The sequence below is a fragment of the Haliaeetus albicilla genome, chromosome 4 (genome assembly GCF_947461875.1).
Source record: "Haliaeetus albicilla chromosome 4, bHalAlb1.1, whole genome shotgun sequence".
Classification (NCBI taxonomy): Eukaryota; Metazoa; Chordata; class Aves; order Accipitriformes; family Accipitridae; genus Haliaeetus; species Haliaeetus albicilla.
Window position 1 is genome coordinate 15,982,979 of NC_091486.1, and position 16,433 is coordinate 15,999,411.

General features: G+C 40.0%; 1 protein-coding gene across 2 annotated transcripts in view; it reads left to right on the forward strand.

The window, feature by feature from the left end:
• Positions 1-16,433, forward strand: part of CNTNAP5 (contactin associated protein family member 5) — a 303,884-nt gene that overhangs the window by 177,850 nt on the left and 109,601 nt on the right. For both annotated transcript variants that reach the window (XM_069781056.1, XM_069781057.1), the window contains exon 11: positions 2,739-2,845. In XM_069781056.1, coding sequence (XP_069637157.1) covers positions 2,739-2,845 — 107 coding nt within the window. The remainder of the gene's footprint in view (positions 1-2,738; positions 2,846-16,433) is intronic.

Sequence of the window (16,433 nt, forward strand, 5' to 3'; positions counted from 1 at the left end):
GCTAATTAAAGAAAATAGACTAAGGAAGAAAAAAGGTTTAATTCTGAATTTATGAATATCATTAAAAGCTTACATGGCTAGTTTGACTTGCATTTTGTGCATAGTTGGGGGAAGAAGAAGTGTCTGCATTTGTAAGAGAAGTAGAAATGAGAAGTGACCTTCAACTTTGTAAAGCCTTTACAAGGAAACTGTTTTAAGGGAATAAATGTGGCTAAGCCTCTGACACAGGCCTTTGGCAAACCACAAATGACTAGTAATTAACTCTACTGCATTGGGTTAATTAATAAAAGGTAGCTTAAAATAGGCAGAAAGCATATTTGTCCATTACACTGATGATGTAAATTATGATAATAACACAGTACTGTTCTTTTTACCTCTCCAAAGAGCTTTATTAACATCGAATGTTTCTTGTCGCCAGCAACACTGTGATGTGAATATAACTACAGCTGCTTTACAGGTGACATAAATGAATGTTTATCACAAAATAGCAGGTAGAAGTACAGGTAATATGCTGAGGGCAAGGGCAGGCATGACTAAAGTACAAATATGAGCAAATCTGCTCTTACAGGCAAAATTCATATACATCACTATAGAGCTGTTGAACCCCTGTGCTTCTCCCGCAGCCTCTGGGATGAAGCTGTTGGGGAGTTGCTGGTTCAAGGGAGCTGGCACCGTCCTGCAGAGCGTAGCTGGGTGCAGATCGTGCACCAGCCAGTCCTGTCTGTGCCATCCTGTAGGCTGCTCTTGCTTTCTTAACATCGACCCAAAGTCTCTAAATCTCTCTTCACCGTTGCCAAGAGTAGATGTAATGGCAGAGGGGCTGGCTGGGCTGTCACTGTACCAGCAGGGCGTCAGGCTCTGTTAGATGATTTCCCAGCATACCATTAAAAGCCAAAATCTCATCCCTTCTTAGAGTTCCTGCCTTGTAAGGATGGGGCAAAACCAACAGTTTTGGCTGTCTGCTTTGTATCTTTCTTCTTTTAGAAACAAGGTGTTCTCCACAGCACTGAAAAAAGCTCCCTGGTGAGCTGGAAAACCAGGCACGTGTTTCCCATTCTCTTTCCTCATTTTGTATTTGAGCCCAATGATTAATAGAAACCATAACAACGATTTTTACAAGACCAATATATCTTACAATTGTTTTAACAGATGTTACAGATAGCTATAAATATCATACTGTCTTACTGAATTCCTTATGTCTCTAATATTTGAATAATAAATAATGACTATAGTAATTGAGGAAGCATTAATAAAAATAATTAATATTTCATATTAATATTTTATATGATCTTTATAATTTTATGTATGATGGTATAAATAGTGATCGAGCAAACCTGAGTTCTAGAACAAATCTCAGACTCACACTTGTACAGACAAGTATATATATGTATGCATGTATTTGCATACAGCATATTGAGGATGAGAGGTTGATCTGATAGGCTTCTATGCACATACACAGGTTTCTTTGGGTTGTCGATGTTCGGCAGCTCTAAACAGCCTTGGACTCAAGTAAGTTTGTTAATGCCTGGCCAGTGGGGCTCGGGAGACTGGTGAAGACTACAGCCATTAGCAACATACAGGTTTTCTGCTTACACACTTGAAAATCACTTTAATTGTAAGGATTCTAGAAAAAACAGACTGAAAGCCACAGTTTAAGGCAATATGCACACTTGAATGAAAAAACATTTACAAAAGGATGAGATGAACTGCAATAAAATCATGGCTTCAGCTAGTACAAATCTAGGTAGCCTCAGTGACTTCACCACTAACAGCACTGAAAGATCTGGGCCATAAAAGGGGTTTTGAAGCTCAATTTACAGCAAAGCAAGCCCTAGTGGAGTGCTGGTGTGTATGAGATAAATTGATTGCCTGGTTTCTATCCACCCACCCATCACAATTGAATCAGTGGTATAAACAAGTTACTCATTTTTCAAAAGTCAAACGTACAGTGTAAAATAGAATATCTAATATACAGTAAGGAGAGAAAAGAAAAGGAAAGAAAAGGCAAACAATGAACAATGTCTGTTTCCATTTAGGCTGGTGTAACTCCATTGCACTGCTTGTGTTTACACCAGTGTAGTTCAGATCAGCATTCACTTCTTGTCCTGGAGATTGAATTTATCTCCCACAGCTTTTATTTGTGTTCACTTCCCAAGATGCATGCTGTTGTGCTTCTTTCTTCTTTTAATAATTTTCTTCACAATAATACTTTAAAGGCATACCAACTAAAATGAGGGAAAGAAGTGAGAGTACAGAACTCATAAATGAAGCATTTTTTTCCTCTCACTTCTGAGATTTTCATGCTGTTTGTGTTACCACAAGTGTAACTCAGCCTAATTTTGATAACAATGATGCCTGTTTAATCAGAGAGCAGGGGATTCTTCTTTGAAACAAGCTTTCAATAGCATTTTCACCTGTTACTCATCCTTCTTTGTGCTCAGAAAGTTTGTGAAACTGTAACTGCTAGTAAGTGGAGACAAGTGGAATGTTTTTACTGAGAGTGATCTTTACCGACTTGCTGGATACATTAAATGTTGTTGTCATCAGTGCTTGTATTTGAAGTCAATCACAGATCAGAGGAATAAGTAATTATTTTAGGTATTATACAGTGATTCAGCCCGAGGAAACTCTTGCGTGAATGGGGAATTGAGACAGTTTTATAATTATTTTTTCCAGCACATTATTTTTACAGAAATGTTTATAATTAATTGCATTTTTTAAAAAATGTCTCCAATTAGATGTTTACCCAACTACTGTGAACATGGAGGAAAATGCTCTCAGTCCTGGACCACCTTTTACTGCGATTGTAATGATACAGGCTACATGGGAGCTACCTGTCATAACTGTAAGTAAACACCTACAGTGTTTTCTATTACAGCTGGTATGTCAAGATGCACGTAAACTAGAAAGCAGCTTTGTGAGAAGTTGTATCATATTATAGGATGTAGCACGTGGTTCGAACAGGTCAAGAATTGGGCTAAGAACGCACAGGAATCCAATTGCAAAAATGCATGTTTCTTGACAAATATTTTGGAGAAAATAAAAGTTATTTTAACTAATTTTCTACATTTTTTCCTCACATTATACATTGATTTGGGGAATCTTAAATTCATTTATGTTGCATACACACTGTAGACACATTGGTCATTAGACATTTAGTTGAATTTAGCTGGGCCGAGCTGGGTGATTTTAATCTGTGTTTGGGGCTGTACATCAGTTTTGGCACCATGGGCGGCTTTGATTTTAGATTATCAAAAAGTTCATGTTGCACACCCAGTTTTGACGGTTTATAATTTTGGAATTTTGCTGAACTATTATTTGGGCTGCTGCTATTAGCAAGGGTACAGTGTCTGAAACAGTGGCAGTACATGAAGAATTTAGCTACTGAAATCCACAGCAAAAGGAATATTAAGGTTTTAAAGGTTTAAAAAAAAAAGTATCAAACAGTAAAGGCACAGCATGCTGGGAATTCTAATAAAAAATAGAGAGAGAAAGGGGAAGCCAAAATAAAGCCTGTTCATACAACTGCGTAAAAGGGAAACCAGTTAGAAAATGAAGGTAAACTTCCTGTTCTATCACTGGAAATAAAGAGAGAAAAAAATAGTAAGAATAACAATTCCAGGAATACAACTATAACCACTCCAAGTGTTTGATGAGCACTTGGACCGCAGATAGGATGAGATTGGTGAGAGATGCATTTTTTTCCCTGTTAAGCTAAAAAGCCAAAGAGAAGAAAAGGTACTTAGTGGTTTGAAGCTGAGAATATTGGCAACTGTACTGTAATTCTGGAGACTTTAATGGTTTGCTAATTAAGGGTGAAATCATTTGTGGTGTGGGGTCTGCAGCTGATGGGAGAGGCTTTTGAGAGGTCTATTCATAGATTCGTCACATGAACTCCACATTGTAAGCACAAAGGAAGCCAAGGGTTTGGTGCAGAAATCATGCCAAGCCAGATGAAGGATGGAAAGAAAAATGCTAAGGTTATAGTTTTGAAAAAAGAGTTTACTTTTTGTCCAATGCCTTTGTTGTTCCAAAAGGCATCACCCCTCTTCCAAGCCTCCAAACCCAACTCAGAATACATGCAGTGATTGAGGCCATAGCAGAGTGTTTACACTAGCTGATGGTTGGTACAAAACTAGATGGCCAAATCGGTTGGTGAGAAGGGAGAGGCTCTTTGGGGAAGGAGGAGGCCTGTCGCTATTGACTGTCAAAGGCAATCAGGGATGCTAACCTCTAGGCTACATCTGTGCTGTCATATTAGCTCAGGGCCTGAGGGTCACCATGTCTGTGCCAGCTCGGTGTGGCTTGTGTCCAAAGGAGACCATCTCATTACTGCAGAGGACTGGTTCATGACTAGTTTTCCCTATGGACATTTGCATGGAACTAGTGAAGGCTCCCGCTTCTGTGAACTGGTGTCTGCGCTCTCAAAGGCACATACGTAGCTGCACTTATTTAAGGTTCACTGATGTAAAAACTACTCTGAAAAGTTTCTCAGGAAGATCTTGTGTTCAGACTTTCCAGCAGATCGAGCTGCGCACACATGTGATGTACAGCTATTCAGCTGCTCAGCTTATTTACAACCATATTATCAACAGCTAATTTGATTCCAGCTAGATTGTAGAGCCAGCTGCCCTGTAAGCCAAGCAATGCTGAAAAATAGCAACATTAGTCCGGAGGAATGCATTCATGTGCTTGAAATGTGCAAGGAAACCAATTCAAAGCCGGTGGGCAAATGCAGTCTGTTGATAAGAAACCTGCAGAACAAGAGACGTTATCGCTTTCAGCTGATAGTGGTTGGCGTACAGGAGTACCTTGTAGCAGGTGAATGGAAACCGCAGATCTGATCACAGCATAACTCCAGAATATCCTCAATGTACAGGCAACTCTTCCAATCATGTACTTCAGTGTAGTTCTAGCAAAGTAAAACTTCTAATTTCTTAAGGTTTGAAACATTATCTCAACAGATTTTGATTTTTACTAGAACACTGAGGCTGACAGGCTTGAAATTGAACTTGTACCACTTTGGAGAGGCTATTTCTTTTATTGAATTGCCCTTCAGACCCAAGTCCATGCAGCAACAGTGGAAAGATTTAACTGGCAATCTGCTGCAAGTCAAACATAGTATGAATAGTTTCATTGTTAGCTGGATTTCTTTTCTGTCTGAGTTTCTTCAGTGTGGTTTTTGCCTCTTTTTGATGTGGTGTTTGTAAAAGGTGGTGCCACTGGTTGAACAATATAAAAAGCCCCATTTCTGGCCATGCTTTCAGGAAGAACTACATGACATGCATCTGCAAACTAGAATTAATTGATTTATGTTTTACCAGCTCAGACTGGGACACCTTACCATTTTAAGAACTGAGAGCTGAAGATACATTGTCCCTAACTTCCTGTCATCATCTGCAAAGTGCTGAAATACATTTTGTGGTTGCTACATAAGCAATCTTACTGATTTCTTCCAAATATTCATGGACCTCACTGGATCCTGCTGTGAGGAACAGCTAACAATACAGACTATCCCTGATCCAAAGAGTTTGCACTGAAGCTTCTGAGGGGAAAAAAAACATGCTGGTGCAGGTGATGGAGTGCCAGAAAGTCTTCATCAGCATCATAGGTGGCAGTTTCAGTCTACCAGGTACATAATTATTGCTAGGCTTTCTTGTAGGCAAAAAGTCATAAGGCAGGGATTAAAAAGAGGAAGAAATTGAATGCTTGCAGGCATGAAGGAGTGATATGGGAGAAAGCAATAATGTGCTTGTTTGAAAAATATAAGGCTATGGCCAGAGGACTTTGACATTTTTGACAGAGCAAATGCCAGAGTCATGACAGGTAGCTAGGTTTGAAACATGCCATGAAAAGCAAAGATAAATAGTTTGCATTTGATGCAACAGAGGGGCTCTAGACAGTGGCAGGGCAGAACAGTAAGTTGAGAGAAGACACAGCTGGGACAATGTTTGCATGACCACGTCAGATACGTGGGACAAGATTGTGTCTGTCATGACTGAAAAAGGGGGTAGTTGAAATTCAAGACGTGTCAATGAAGCAAAAGTGCACATCTCAAGATACATATAAAGAACTAGCTGGGTCTAGACTTGGCCTTAATATAATCTTCCTGGAGGCAGTCAATTTTCTGCAAACCTCAGGCATTCTCCTGCTCACTCAGAATCCCTTCTGATCCTGAAAGCTCCTAAACTGTCACAGGAGGTGTGGCAATCCACCTGATCCAGATGAGGGTCCGCCACTGAAAGGGTGTAGGGTCATGTCCTGTTAAATAGCTATTCTGTGGCAGACAAGTTTCACTATGAAGTCTCATCTGGTCCTGCTTCTGTCCTCCTCCTCGTCTCTGAACATAGCTGTAAATACAAGTAAAATAGTGCTAAAACCCATTGGTGTTTTCTGAGTTTCAGTAACATGGGAAGAGTCTGAATGTTTTCTGAACAGGTTGTTTCTTTCTTGCGTAGCTTACTGCCTGCTGCACAAGTCCATTTCTCTGTTTAGTAATGGTTAATCCTCCTTCACAAGCTGCCACATGGAATATTATCAATACCTTTCAAGTCTTTTGGGGGGTTTTGGTTTGGTTTTTTTCTTCCAATGGGGAAAGAGGATTTGGATTTACCTCTCATCATTCCAGCTTCCAGTGCAATTCACATCATCTTATTGGCTAGGGTTGTGGTTTAACCCCAGCCGGCAGCTAAGCACCAGACAGCCGCTCACTCACTCCCACCCGGTGGGATGGGGAAGAGAATCAGAAGGGTGAAAGTGAGAAAACTCATGGCTTGACATAATGACAGTTTAATAGGTAAAGCAAAAGCCATGTGTGCAAACAAAGCAAAGCAAGGAATTCATTCACTACTTTCCATCGGCAGGCAGGTGTTCAGCCATCTCCAGAAAGCAGGGCTCCATCACACATAACGGTAACTTTGGAAGACAAACACCATCACTCCAAATGTCCCCCCCTTTCTCCTCCTTCCCCCAGATTTTTATGCTGAGCATGATGTCACATGGTGTGGGATATCCCTGTGGTCAGTTGGGGTCAGCTGTCCTGGCTGTGTCCCCTCCCAGCTCCTTGTGCCCCCCCAGCCTGCTCGCTGGTGGGGTGGGATGAGAAGCAGAAAAGGCCTTGGCTCTGTGTAATCACTGCTCAGCAGTAACAAAAACATCTCGGCGTTATGAACACTGTTTTCAGCACAAATCCAAAACATAGCCCCATCCTAGCTACTATGAAGAAAATGAACTCCATCCAAGCCAAAACTAGCACAGCTAGTCACAGCACTGATTAGCAGTTGTGTTTTCATCTCTGGACTATCTGTAGGTGTGAAACTCTAAACCGTGTGCTAGTGCCTTGCTGTCACAAATGCATGTGGACATGCAATTTGATGGGAAATGTAGAACTTGTGGTGACTGTCCCCAGGTACCCATTTCACTGCATGCAGTTTGGGGAAACTAGGAGTCATGGAATAACCCTATAGGATATTAAGCCAACAGTAGGTGAGTTACATTTCCTCGTATATGGGTTTTGTTGTGCCTTAGTTTCTCTACCTCTGTTGGGAATAAGATCCAATTTGCACGTATATTAGAAAGTGTGTGATCTATATCGTCTACTGAAATGGTATGGATTCTTTCCTTTGAAACTACTGTTTGCTTACTGCTACTTGAGCTGATCTGTAGCTAAGACAGTGCTTTGAGGATACAGTCTTATTTTGAGTCTGTAAAATGCATGGGTTTGCTTCTTGGTTTATCTTTTAAATGTGCTTCACGCAGCTTGCATTTAAATAGGTTGAAGATTAGCTCAGCTGAAGCCTTTCTAACAATAGATACTTTCCCCATTTCTGCAGTGTGGTGTCTAGCCTGCTGATCCATCAGGTATTGGAGTAGTCTGATATAATCTAGACAGATAGGAGAGGCTCCGTTATGTGATCACATGTGTGAACCATAGCAAAATAGATAATACTGTAATGTTTGTTTTCTGTTTTCCTCTTTTAGGTAGAAACACTGATATTAGTACACAGTTTGAGTCTGACCCAGGCCTTTTTCCCAGCTCATCTATTTTTTGCCGTCTGATACTGTGACATCTAATCTAAGATAGTGGTCTGCTCTCTCTCTCTTTCTCTCTCCAACAGTGTGAGCTATTTTCAGAACTTGACTAATCTCACTGTGAGATAGGGTGTCCATGGTAAGTTCATGGACCACCTCTGAAGCACACTAGTCTCTGTCATCTGTAGAGGGAGGCTGTCTTAGCTTAGACGTACAGTAGGTACCTGAAGCTAGATCAGAATTATAAGGGGGGGGGGAGAGAGAGAGAGAGAGAAACAGAGGGAGAGGAATTCCAGGTGTGTATTTATATATATATATATATATCTATACAAAATATTTTTATTTGAAAGGTCATAGTTTAAAACCTGCATAGTCATCTCTCTCATACTATTAATTCTCCTTGTAACTATCATGTGGTAGTGAAAGCAGTAGACCAGTGTAAAATGGCCCTGAGATACAGAATGTTATAACTTTATTGCAAGGTAATGATTAGTAATCTCCTCTTTCTATGAGTTATGTTAGTCCCTTAGAAAGCCTCATCTTCCCCTTCTGTATTTCTATTATTTTTATATATCATAGTTTTCTGGCCTTTAGTCTTGGGTGTATTTTTTTATTCCAAAGAGTGCTGAACATTCATATAAAAGATGATAAGAAATAAAAAATAATGGTTTTATTCTTCATGTTCTGGGGATGTCAACATGTCTCAAAGCTTTGCAAGGTGATAATTAACAGAATGTAATTTAATTCTGGATATTTGCTTTGGTGTGTGATCTATCTTGCACATGCAGGCATGTGTCTTATTGGCCTAGGTAATTGCTGGAGGAAAGATCCATCCAATAACGGAAATGTCATATAGTCGTTGATATGACATAAACTTAACATAACTTCAGGCTTTGAAAATGTATTTTTAATATTAATATGCTTACCGCATATATCATTTTTGATCTGAAAAGCTTAATATAGCTTCAGCCAGATTGTTAGCAGTACTGAAGCTGTATCTTAAAGCACCAGCCATGGATGTAGTAATTCTCCCGTTTTCCAAGTTAGGGAGATGCATACATTTTGCTGGCTGGGCAAATGAGGTTCCGAGAGTTTCAGTCTGCCAGGTGTCTAACAGTGAGTCTGGTCATGTAATTTGCATATCCTAAGTAGGCAGTTTTCCCGTCTGAGATTCTTAGAATAGGTTTTTTCTGTGTGTATTTGAACACATTGGTGTTCTTTGACTAACCGAAACACGTTTAATATAAATATCAAGCCTTCAGTAGTGTACTTGGTGTTCCTGCATATTTTTGTTCGCACCATGCTTCTGGCATATGAATTTTCATTGTTTATTTTGTAGTAAGTTACCGTCTTATTAGTGCTTCCCCTTCAGTTTGTATACCTGTAAATTGTACATCTTCATTTCTCAGTGGCATTCATTTGAAAAAAGTTTTTCCTTTGCCTGACATTTCCTGATAGATAACACAGAGACTATTCCACTTCGGGATTTTACTGCAGAACAGTGTATGTGGTGGACTAACTCAATCCCTTTTGAAGCCAGCTTGTGTCATGTGCGACCGTCACCACAGGGACGCCTGTACTTTCAAGAGCAAGGCTGAAATACCGTGCTTTGCGTGGCGTTCTTCAAGTCTGATTTCTCCTTTCCCTCCAACATTGCTCTTAAAAGCGGTGTAGGTCTCCCTGACCGCTTTCTTGCAGCAGCAGGACTTGCAGGTCACCCTGCACCAGGACCAGGCAGGGGCTGCTGGGGTATGTGACTGACACAGCCGCCTTCAAACCTCCGCAGGGAAGCGACAGGGGAGGACGGGCTGACGTGACCTTTCGTATCGCGGCTGGGGGGAGCCTTAGCTTGAACTGTAGGAAATTGTCTAATCCCTAAGAGTAATGGAAGGATCCCTCCCGAACATCCATTTAGGTCACATTGTGGTAAAAGTAATTTTAAAGGTATCTATGGAAGTAACACATTATTTATCAGATGAGTAAATACATATTTTAAAAAAGGGAAAATAAGCATTCTGTCATCCAGGCACATCACAGTGGAGACTGCATTAGTCTGTCAACAGCAGAGCTGTCAGACTCTGGGTTTTGAGAGTACAGATTTCATTTTCTGGCATTTAACAAGACAATTGTATTATAAGGGTGAGAATGACAATCGTTCCCAGAGTTCATTGCCTGTACTAATCCCTCTGCTGTTGGAATGAGAAGAAACCTCCCATTGCATGTTGCTTTATTTGTTATTTAGAAAAACCCTTGATTGAACACTCATTACTCTGAGCCTGTAAGAACAAATCTGTCAAGCCTGAGGTATAACAAGCAGAGGGTGAAAGAGTCATCTCCAGTCTGCCTCCAGGAGCTCTGAGCGTTTTGGTGAGAATGCTTAATTCGGTCTGTGCTGGCGTTTGCGCCTATCAATTTGTCTAAGGTCAGTCCAGGCCTGGTTGCAGATACAAACTGAATCCCCAGCTCTTACTGGCCTTTCCAGTCTAACCGGTACCTAACTTTTCACTTCAGAATGCAATAATAATAATTATTATAGGGATTATTATTACTCTTTGCATCTAAGGTGTAAAGAATTAGGAAGCAATGAAATGAGTTCCAAATGATCTGGCAGTAAGTATTCTGCCTACAATTTTTCATGACTGTGCAATTGTTAGAAGTGGTAAGAGCAACATGCATCTCGCTGCTGAATTTTAGCTGAGGAGCGGACAATGTCAACACCTCCCAATGAAATCAAGAATTAAAATTCTTTAGGTCTCTTTAATGTATTTTATTTATTATATCACCATAAAATGTTATCTCCCTCTGAAAAATTGAAAATTATCAGCTACTTTCATTACATTATGAGAATCTAATCTAGAAACAGCAATACTACAAGATTCATTTTGGTAATCATAACTAGTACAGCTGAAAATCTGAATCTCCAGCTCACAGTATTTGCAATGAAATGTGTGTGATCAATTTCCAAAGTAATTGTCTGTACAATAGGAAAGAAATATTGGGAAATTTTAAGGTTTACATTTAATTAATTTTATTTTTTTGAGGAAAATTATCTTGGTGTCCATTAAATTTGAAAAGGTCAGAGTCCTCTGATAAAAAAAAAACACAACCTAAGAAATTGCTTTTGATTTGGAATTTACGCTTTGGGTTTTATCTGTGCCAGTAATGTACTTCTGGGTGGTGGGGAGAGACGTTTACTTTGCCTGGTCTCCCAGTAGTAAAACTAAAGTCTGGATACTGTAACCTTTGCATTAAGTCCAACAGCCAGCACTATTTTAAATATGGGTAGGGGGTGCATCTCACTGGGTAAATAACAAGTTAATTCGTCCATTGAAGAGCAAGGACTTTAAATATGTTGCTCCCTGGGGATTATGTACAGAAGTTCAGTTCTTTGCACAAAGAACAGTCTTGGGTTTTTTTTTTTGGTTGGTTGGCTGGTGTTTGGTTTTTTTTTTTTGAGCTGAAATGGAACTGGAGGTGAAAAATGAAATTAAAGTGGTCTGAGAGAGAGGAAAGGTTTTATAAGTTAACAACATGGGGGCAAAGGAAACAGAGTTGTTGAGTACTCGGGAAAGCTGAGGCCAGCTAAAGGCTTATCTGCCAGGGAGCTCTACAATGAACTGTAAGCCTGTGCTCAGTGAAGGCTATCATGGAGACTGCAGGTGAACTGGATAGGGCAAAAGTAAGATTGGAAGCCAAATGTCACTGTAGTAACAGGTAGTCAGTGAAAAAATGAATAAAAAGATGTTTTATTGGAAACGATGGAAGTTTGACCTTGTGAATGTTTGTGCTCAGCCATGTGCTGATAAAGATTGCAGCTACGGCAGGGGTACAATCTCTTCTGGTTTAAGGACTGTAATTAAAACAGTTGGATTAACAGGTTCGAGATACTTCAGAGAGCTGAACAGTGATGAAATTGTTCATATTTAAAACCTGTCAGGCTCTCGCAGCATATGGAATCAAGGCTGAAGTTTCAGCTGCAGAGCCAAGCCAAGAGGGACCCCCACCCTCTTGGACGTGACTGTGGGGTGCAGAGAGCTACTGTGTGTGCTCTGGCTGACCAGCCACAAGGTTCTTGGTGCAGGAATTAGAAAATGAAATTCCATAGTTGATTTTACACAAAAGGTCAAAATAGGTTGTTATAATGACATTAAAATCTCTTCATGACTTTCTGGCACTGAAGTCTGAATCATGGATCTATAGCTTGAAACTTGATCAGTCAAAGTGCGTATTTATAGTTTTGCTAGGATGTTTCTGTAAGGCTGTAGTGTGTGTGGCTTGAAAAAATATGGGATGTGTATGCTTCAGATCCATAATTTTGATTTTTGAGCTTATAAATCTTTATATCCCAGGAGGTACAAGAGAACATGTAGAATTGGGTGACTTTGATCTGACTGGGGATAAAGTGTTTATTTTGTAAGTGCTGATCAAAGTTTGACAAACCATTTCTTAAGCACCTGGGAAGATGAGAAGTGAGAACTAAAGGAAAAGATGGCCCTCATGATCAGTGAGTAAAGCAGTGTTCAAAATGAATGCCCTGATGGGATGAGCTGTTGATCTGAAAAGCTAGTTTAATTTGAGATACTTAAGTCTGAAAGAGATACCTGAGGGAGAAATTGGGTATATGTGTTTCACAGAGGATTATAAGGGGTTGGGAGATAGATATCTTGAACTCTGTCAGTATTGTGCATGCCTGAACACCATCAGCACGGCTTATCCTAGCGGGAAGGCAAGAGCACATATAGTACTTAGGGAAATAGCACTTGGTATGAAGAATGGGGCTCTCAGGCTGCATCAGTTTCAGTAGCTAACTCTGGGAGGATTTTAAATTTCTTTGTGAAACACAGCAGTAGCCTTTAAAAAAGTTCCTTAAAGAGCACTGCAAAAATGTCAGCACAGGGTCCAATGTTATAGCATATAAGTAATTTTGGGGGAAAAAAAGGGGGAAAAAAAAAAAAAAAGGGGCAATAAAAGACATCCAGTCTCTTTGTGACCAAGTAAAATGGATATTTCTGATGTCCGGTTTCCCTTACTAAATCTGGGACCTTGGAGTCAAGCTGTTTCTTCTTTTGTCTTCCTGGAATAGCCACTGTTACCAGCAATACCGTTACCCATCAGCCAAACTCTGCCCCTATGACACCTTTCACACTTCGTTATTTGCCTTGTGCTGTAGTTTACCCTAATGTTTTTACCTGCCATACCTGACTGAGGTTCAAGCCATACTTGCAGGGGGGTAGCACGGGTTCACGCACGCTGCTGACATCTCTTTCCATCGAGCACTAGCGTGATGCAACTCCATGAAGCAAACAGCTTCATCCCGAATGCCTGTGGGAATTGGGTGGCAGGAACTGCAGTGCTATTGCTGCATGGCAGTGCAGCTTGTTCCCAAAAGGGCCTGAGGAAACACAGCAGGGGCTGAAAGTCATAAAGGGTGATTTTCAGTGGTTCTGACTCAGTGAAACAAATGTTGCTGGAAACTATCATTTTATCTTCAATGGCTGGTATAAGTCAAAATTAGTCCCAAAAAAGTGTGGGAGGGTGGGAGAAGGAAAACTGATCTTCTTTCTTTGAGACAAAAGACAACTTAGAGGTTTCATTTTTGAAATTATGTTTTCAAAAAAGTGCTTGATTAAGCATTTTAAAGAGAAAACAAGCTTTGCATGAGCAACCTATAAAGAACATTATCTTTGTTGTTTTAGTCTGATTTTGGTGAATGTTTTAAAATTTGAAAACAAACCCAAAGAAGTGAAAGTATAAACACTGTTAAAATGCTTCACAGAAAGGAACAAAATCACTGGGTTTTGTTTGTGATTTTTTTTTTAATTTAAAAATAATGCTTGAAAATTGTTGATGGGTTCTACTCTGAATGAACTGATGAATACCTCTCCTTTATTAAAAAGGTGTAATTACTGCAAATGTTGGTTGACATTAAAATGTATGCATTTGTCAACAGTTTCATGATTACACTTGCTGCTTGCTTTTTGAAAGTGAGGCCCTATTACATGCATAAATGGTTGGTGACTCTTTAATGACAACTACAATAATGGTTTCCTACTGTTCCCAAAACAACCACATCTCTATCTACATCAGAGAAGCCTGGCACAAAACAGAAAATAAATATGAAGGCAGTTTTCAAAGTTAAGGCTCGGGGGTCTTTACAGTCACAGCTGACTGTTCGTCTGGTTTTTATTCTTGTATGATATTTCTGATTGCATAAAGAGAAGAATGACTGCAAAGTGATCTTGTCTTTCCTTGAACCATAAAGACAGCTTCAAGTTGTTGTCACTGGAGTAATAGGGCCTTTTTCAGCAAATGGAATTGCGTAACTTTGTTCTGAAACAAGCGATTGGCTCAGCCTGCAATGACATTAAGCGAGCTTGGAATGGATGGTGTACTTGAAATGTCTGTGGGGGCATCTGCCAGTGACTGGAAAACAAATACCATTTTATCCTTGATGCATTATACAGCATAAAATAGCAAAATAGAGAACTAAAAGCAATGGCCCATCCACTCTAGAAGTATGCAGTACCAAATGCTTAAGATACAGACATGCGAAACTTCGAGCATACAGCTACAAAATAAACTGTCCACCAAAACAGCTTTTCTCGAAGTCATGATAGTTAGAATATGTTTTATGTGCTAGAGCTCGAGGTGCATAGCCTTTTCTGACTTCTTCTGCTACTCCCTAGTATTTACTGCTCGAATTCTCATATAACCAGAAGGAAAACATACCAGGATGGATTTTCTCCTGGCAGACATAACTGTAGTTTCACTGAAGCTTGTGCATCCTTTCAGATTTACACCACTTGAGCACCCCTAGTGTGATTTCTAGATCTATACAGCCTTTCCTTTCCAAAGTTACACTGACAAAGGGGCCATCTAAAGGTGAGTAGATCATCTCTGTTTGCATATGCCCACATTATTAATGGCTGAATCTTCATTTCTTTCCTTATTAATTTGAAAAAAGTATGTCTGGGCTCCAGCCAAAATGACAGTCAAGAAGAAGCAAAACACTTAGTAAGAAAAAGTTTGTGATGAAGAATGAGTTTCTAGCTGTGCCAGTTCACTGACAACATTAGTTTTATGTCTCTGCCCCTTGCACCATCCTTTGTCTCAAAAACTACTCAGCAAACAATTCAGGGGAAGCAATTGGCATATTCCCTAATGAGGCAAGATAAAGTGTCCTGTAATGATGATGACAGCAAATTCACTAAGTAAACTGCAGTTTGAGAACTTTGTAAATTGATCAAACCATGATTCCTTGATTGCTTACTTAACTGCCTGTTACGGTCTCTCTCCTGACCCTCCATATCCCAGTTGCTTTTGTCAGCACTTTGGCAACTGAGGGACATTCTGTTGGCCCCTCAGGTTGTGAATAGTGGAAAAATGGGTTCTGGTTTGGGGATTTTATTTTATTTGCATTTAACATATACTCTTGGCCAACTATCAGAGAGGGTATTTAGAGATCTTCTGGACTCCTACAGTGCTTTCTACATCAGGCTAATGACTGTCAGGAAGAAGCTTTCTTATTATAGGATGGATACTAATTAAAGCACTGTCTCACCAGGTGCTGAGTGCCTTAAGCAGCTTCTTAACTCCAGGAAGGATAATGCTGTGCATATTCAGCACTTAGTGATGTTCTGCCTGCTAAAGATACCTGGTCAAGAGAGAAACGTACAAGGGGAAAGCATATTTCAGCAAGTGGTACAAGTGACTGACTGGCAAGACTCTTAATTCATAGAACGTTTGGGATGGGAGCCCCTAGAACTGTGATTCTGTCTTGTTGGCAGAAGTGAAGAAGTGTCCAAATTTCATTATAAACTGAGTAAAGAACTATCTTATAGCATTCTTCAGGGTAGTAGTCAGATGAGGCTACTTCAGGCTGGCTATTTAAGTCTTTCTGAAATTTGTTTCACTAGAGAAACCATTTTTAGAGATTGAGGAGAAAGGAAGGATGTGAGTCCATGTGTGCACAGAAGTGGGAATGAGGAACTATTCCTGCTGGTGCAGAGCAATTGCTCCCTTCTGTGGGAGAGGCTGGGACCGCATTTCAGAAGGGGTGAGAAGTGCTCTCCCTGCAGTTGGTCTGTAAATCTCCTTGAGTTCTTTCCAGATGAAAGGCACTGGGAACTTTGCAATTTTATTTACAACCTCGACACGGCAGATATTATGCCATATCAAGTTTAACTGTACTGCCCTGCTGCCTGAAGAGTGGGGAGCTTGGAAAAAAGATTTGTAGTGGCTAACAAATGAGTTATTCATAAGTTCCCCTGAGTATATCCCAATCTGTGTGAGTCCAGTGTTTACTGTATAATCATGTAAAAATGTGCAAATGGTAGCTAAATTTGCTTTTAAAATTAAGAGGTAAGAAAAAGATAGATTTGAACTTGCAGCAGCCAAAGATG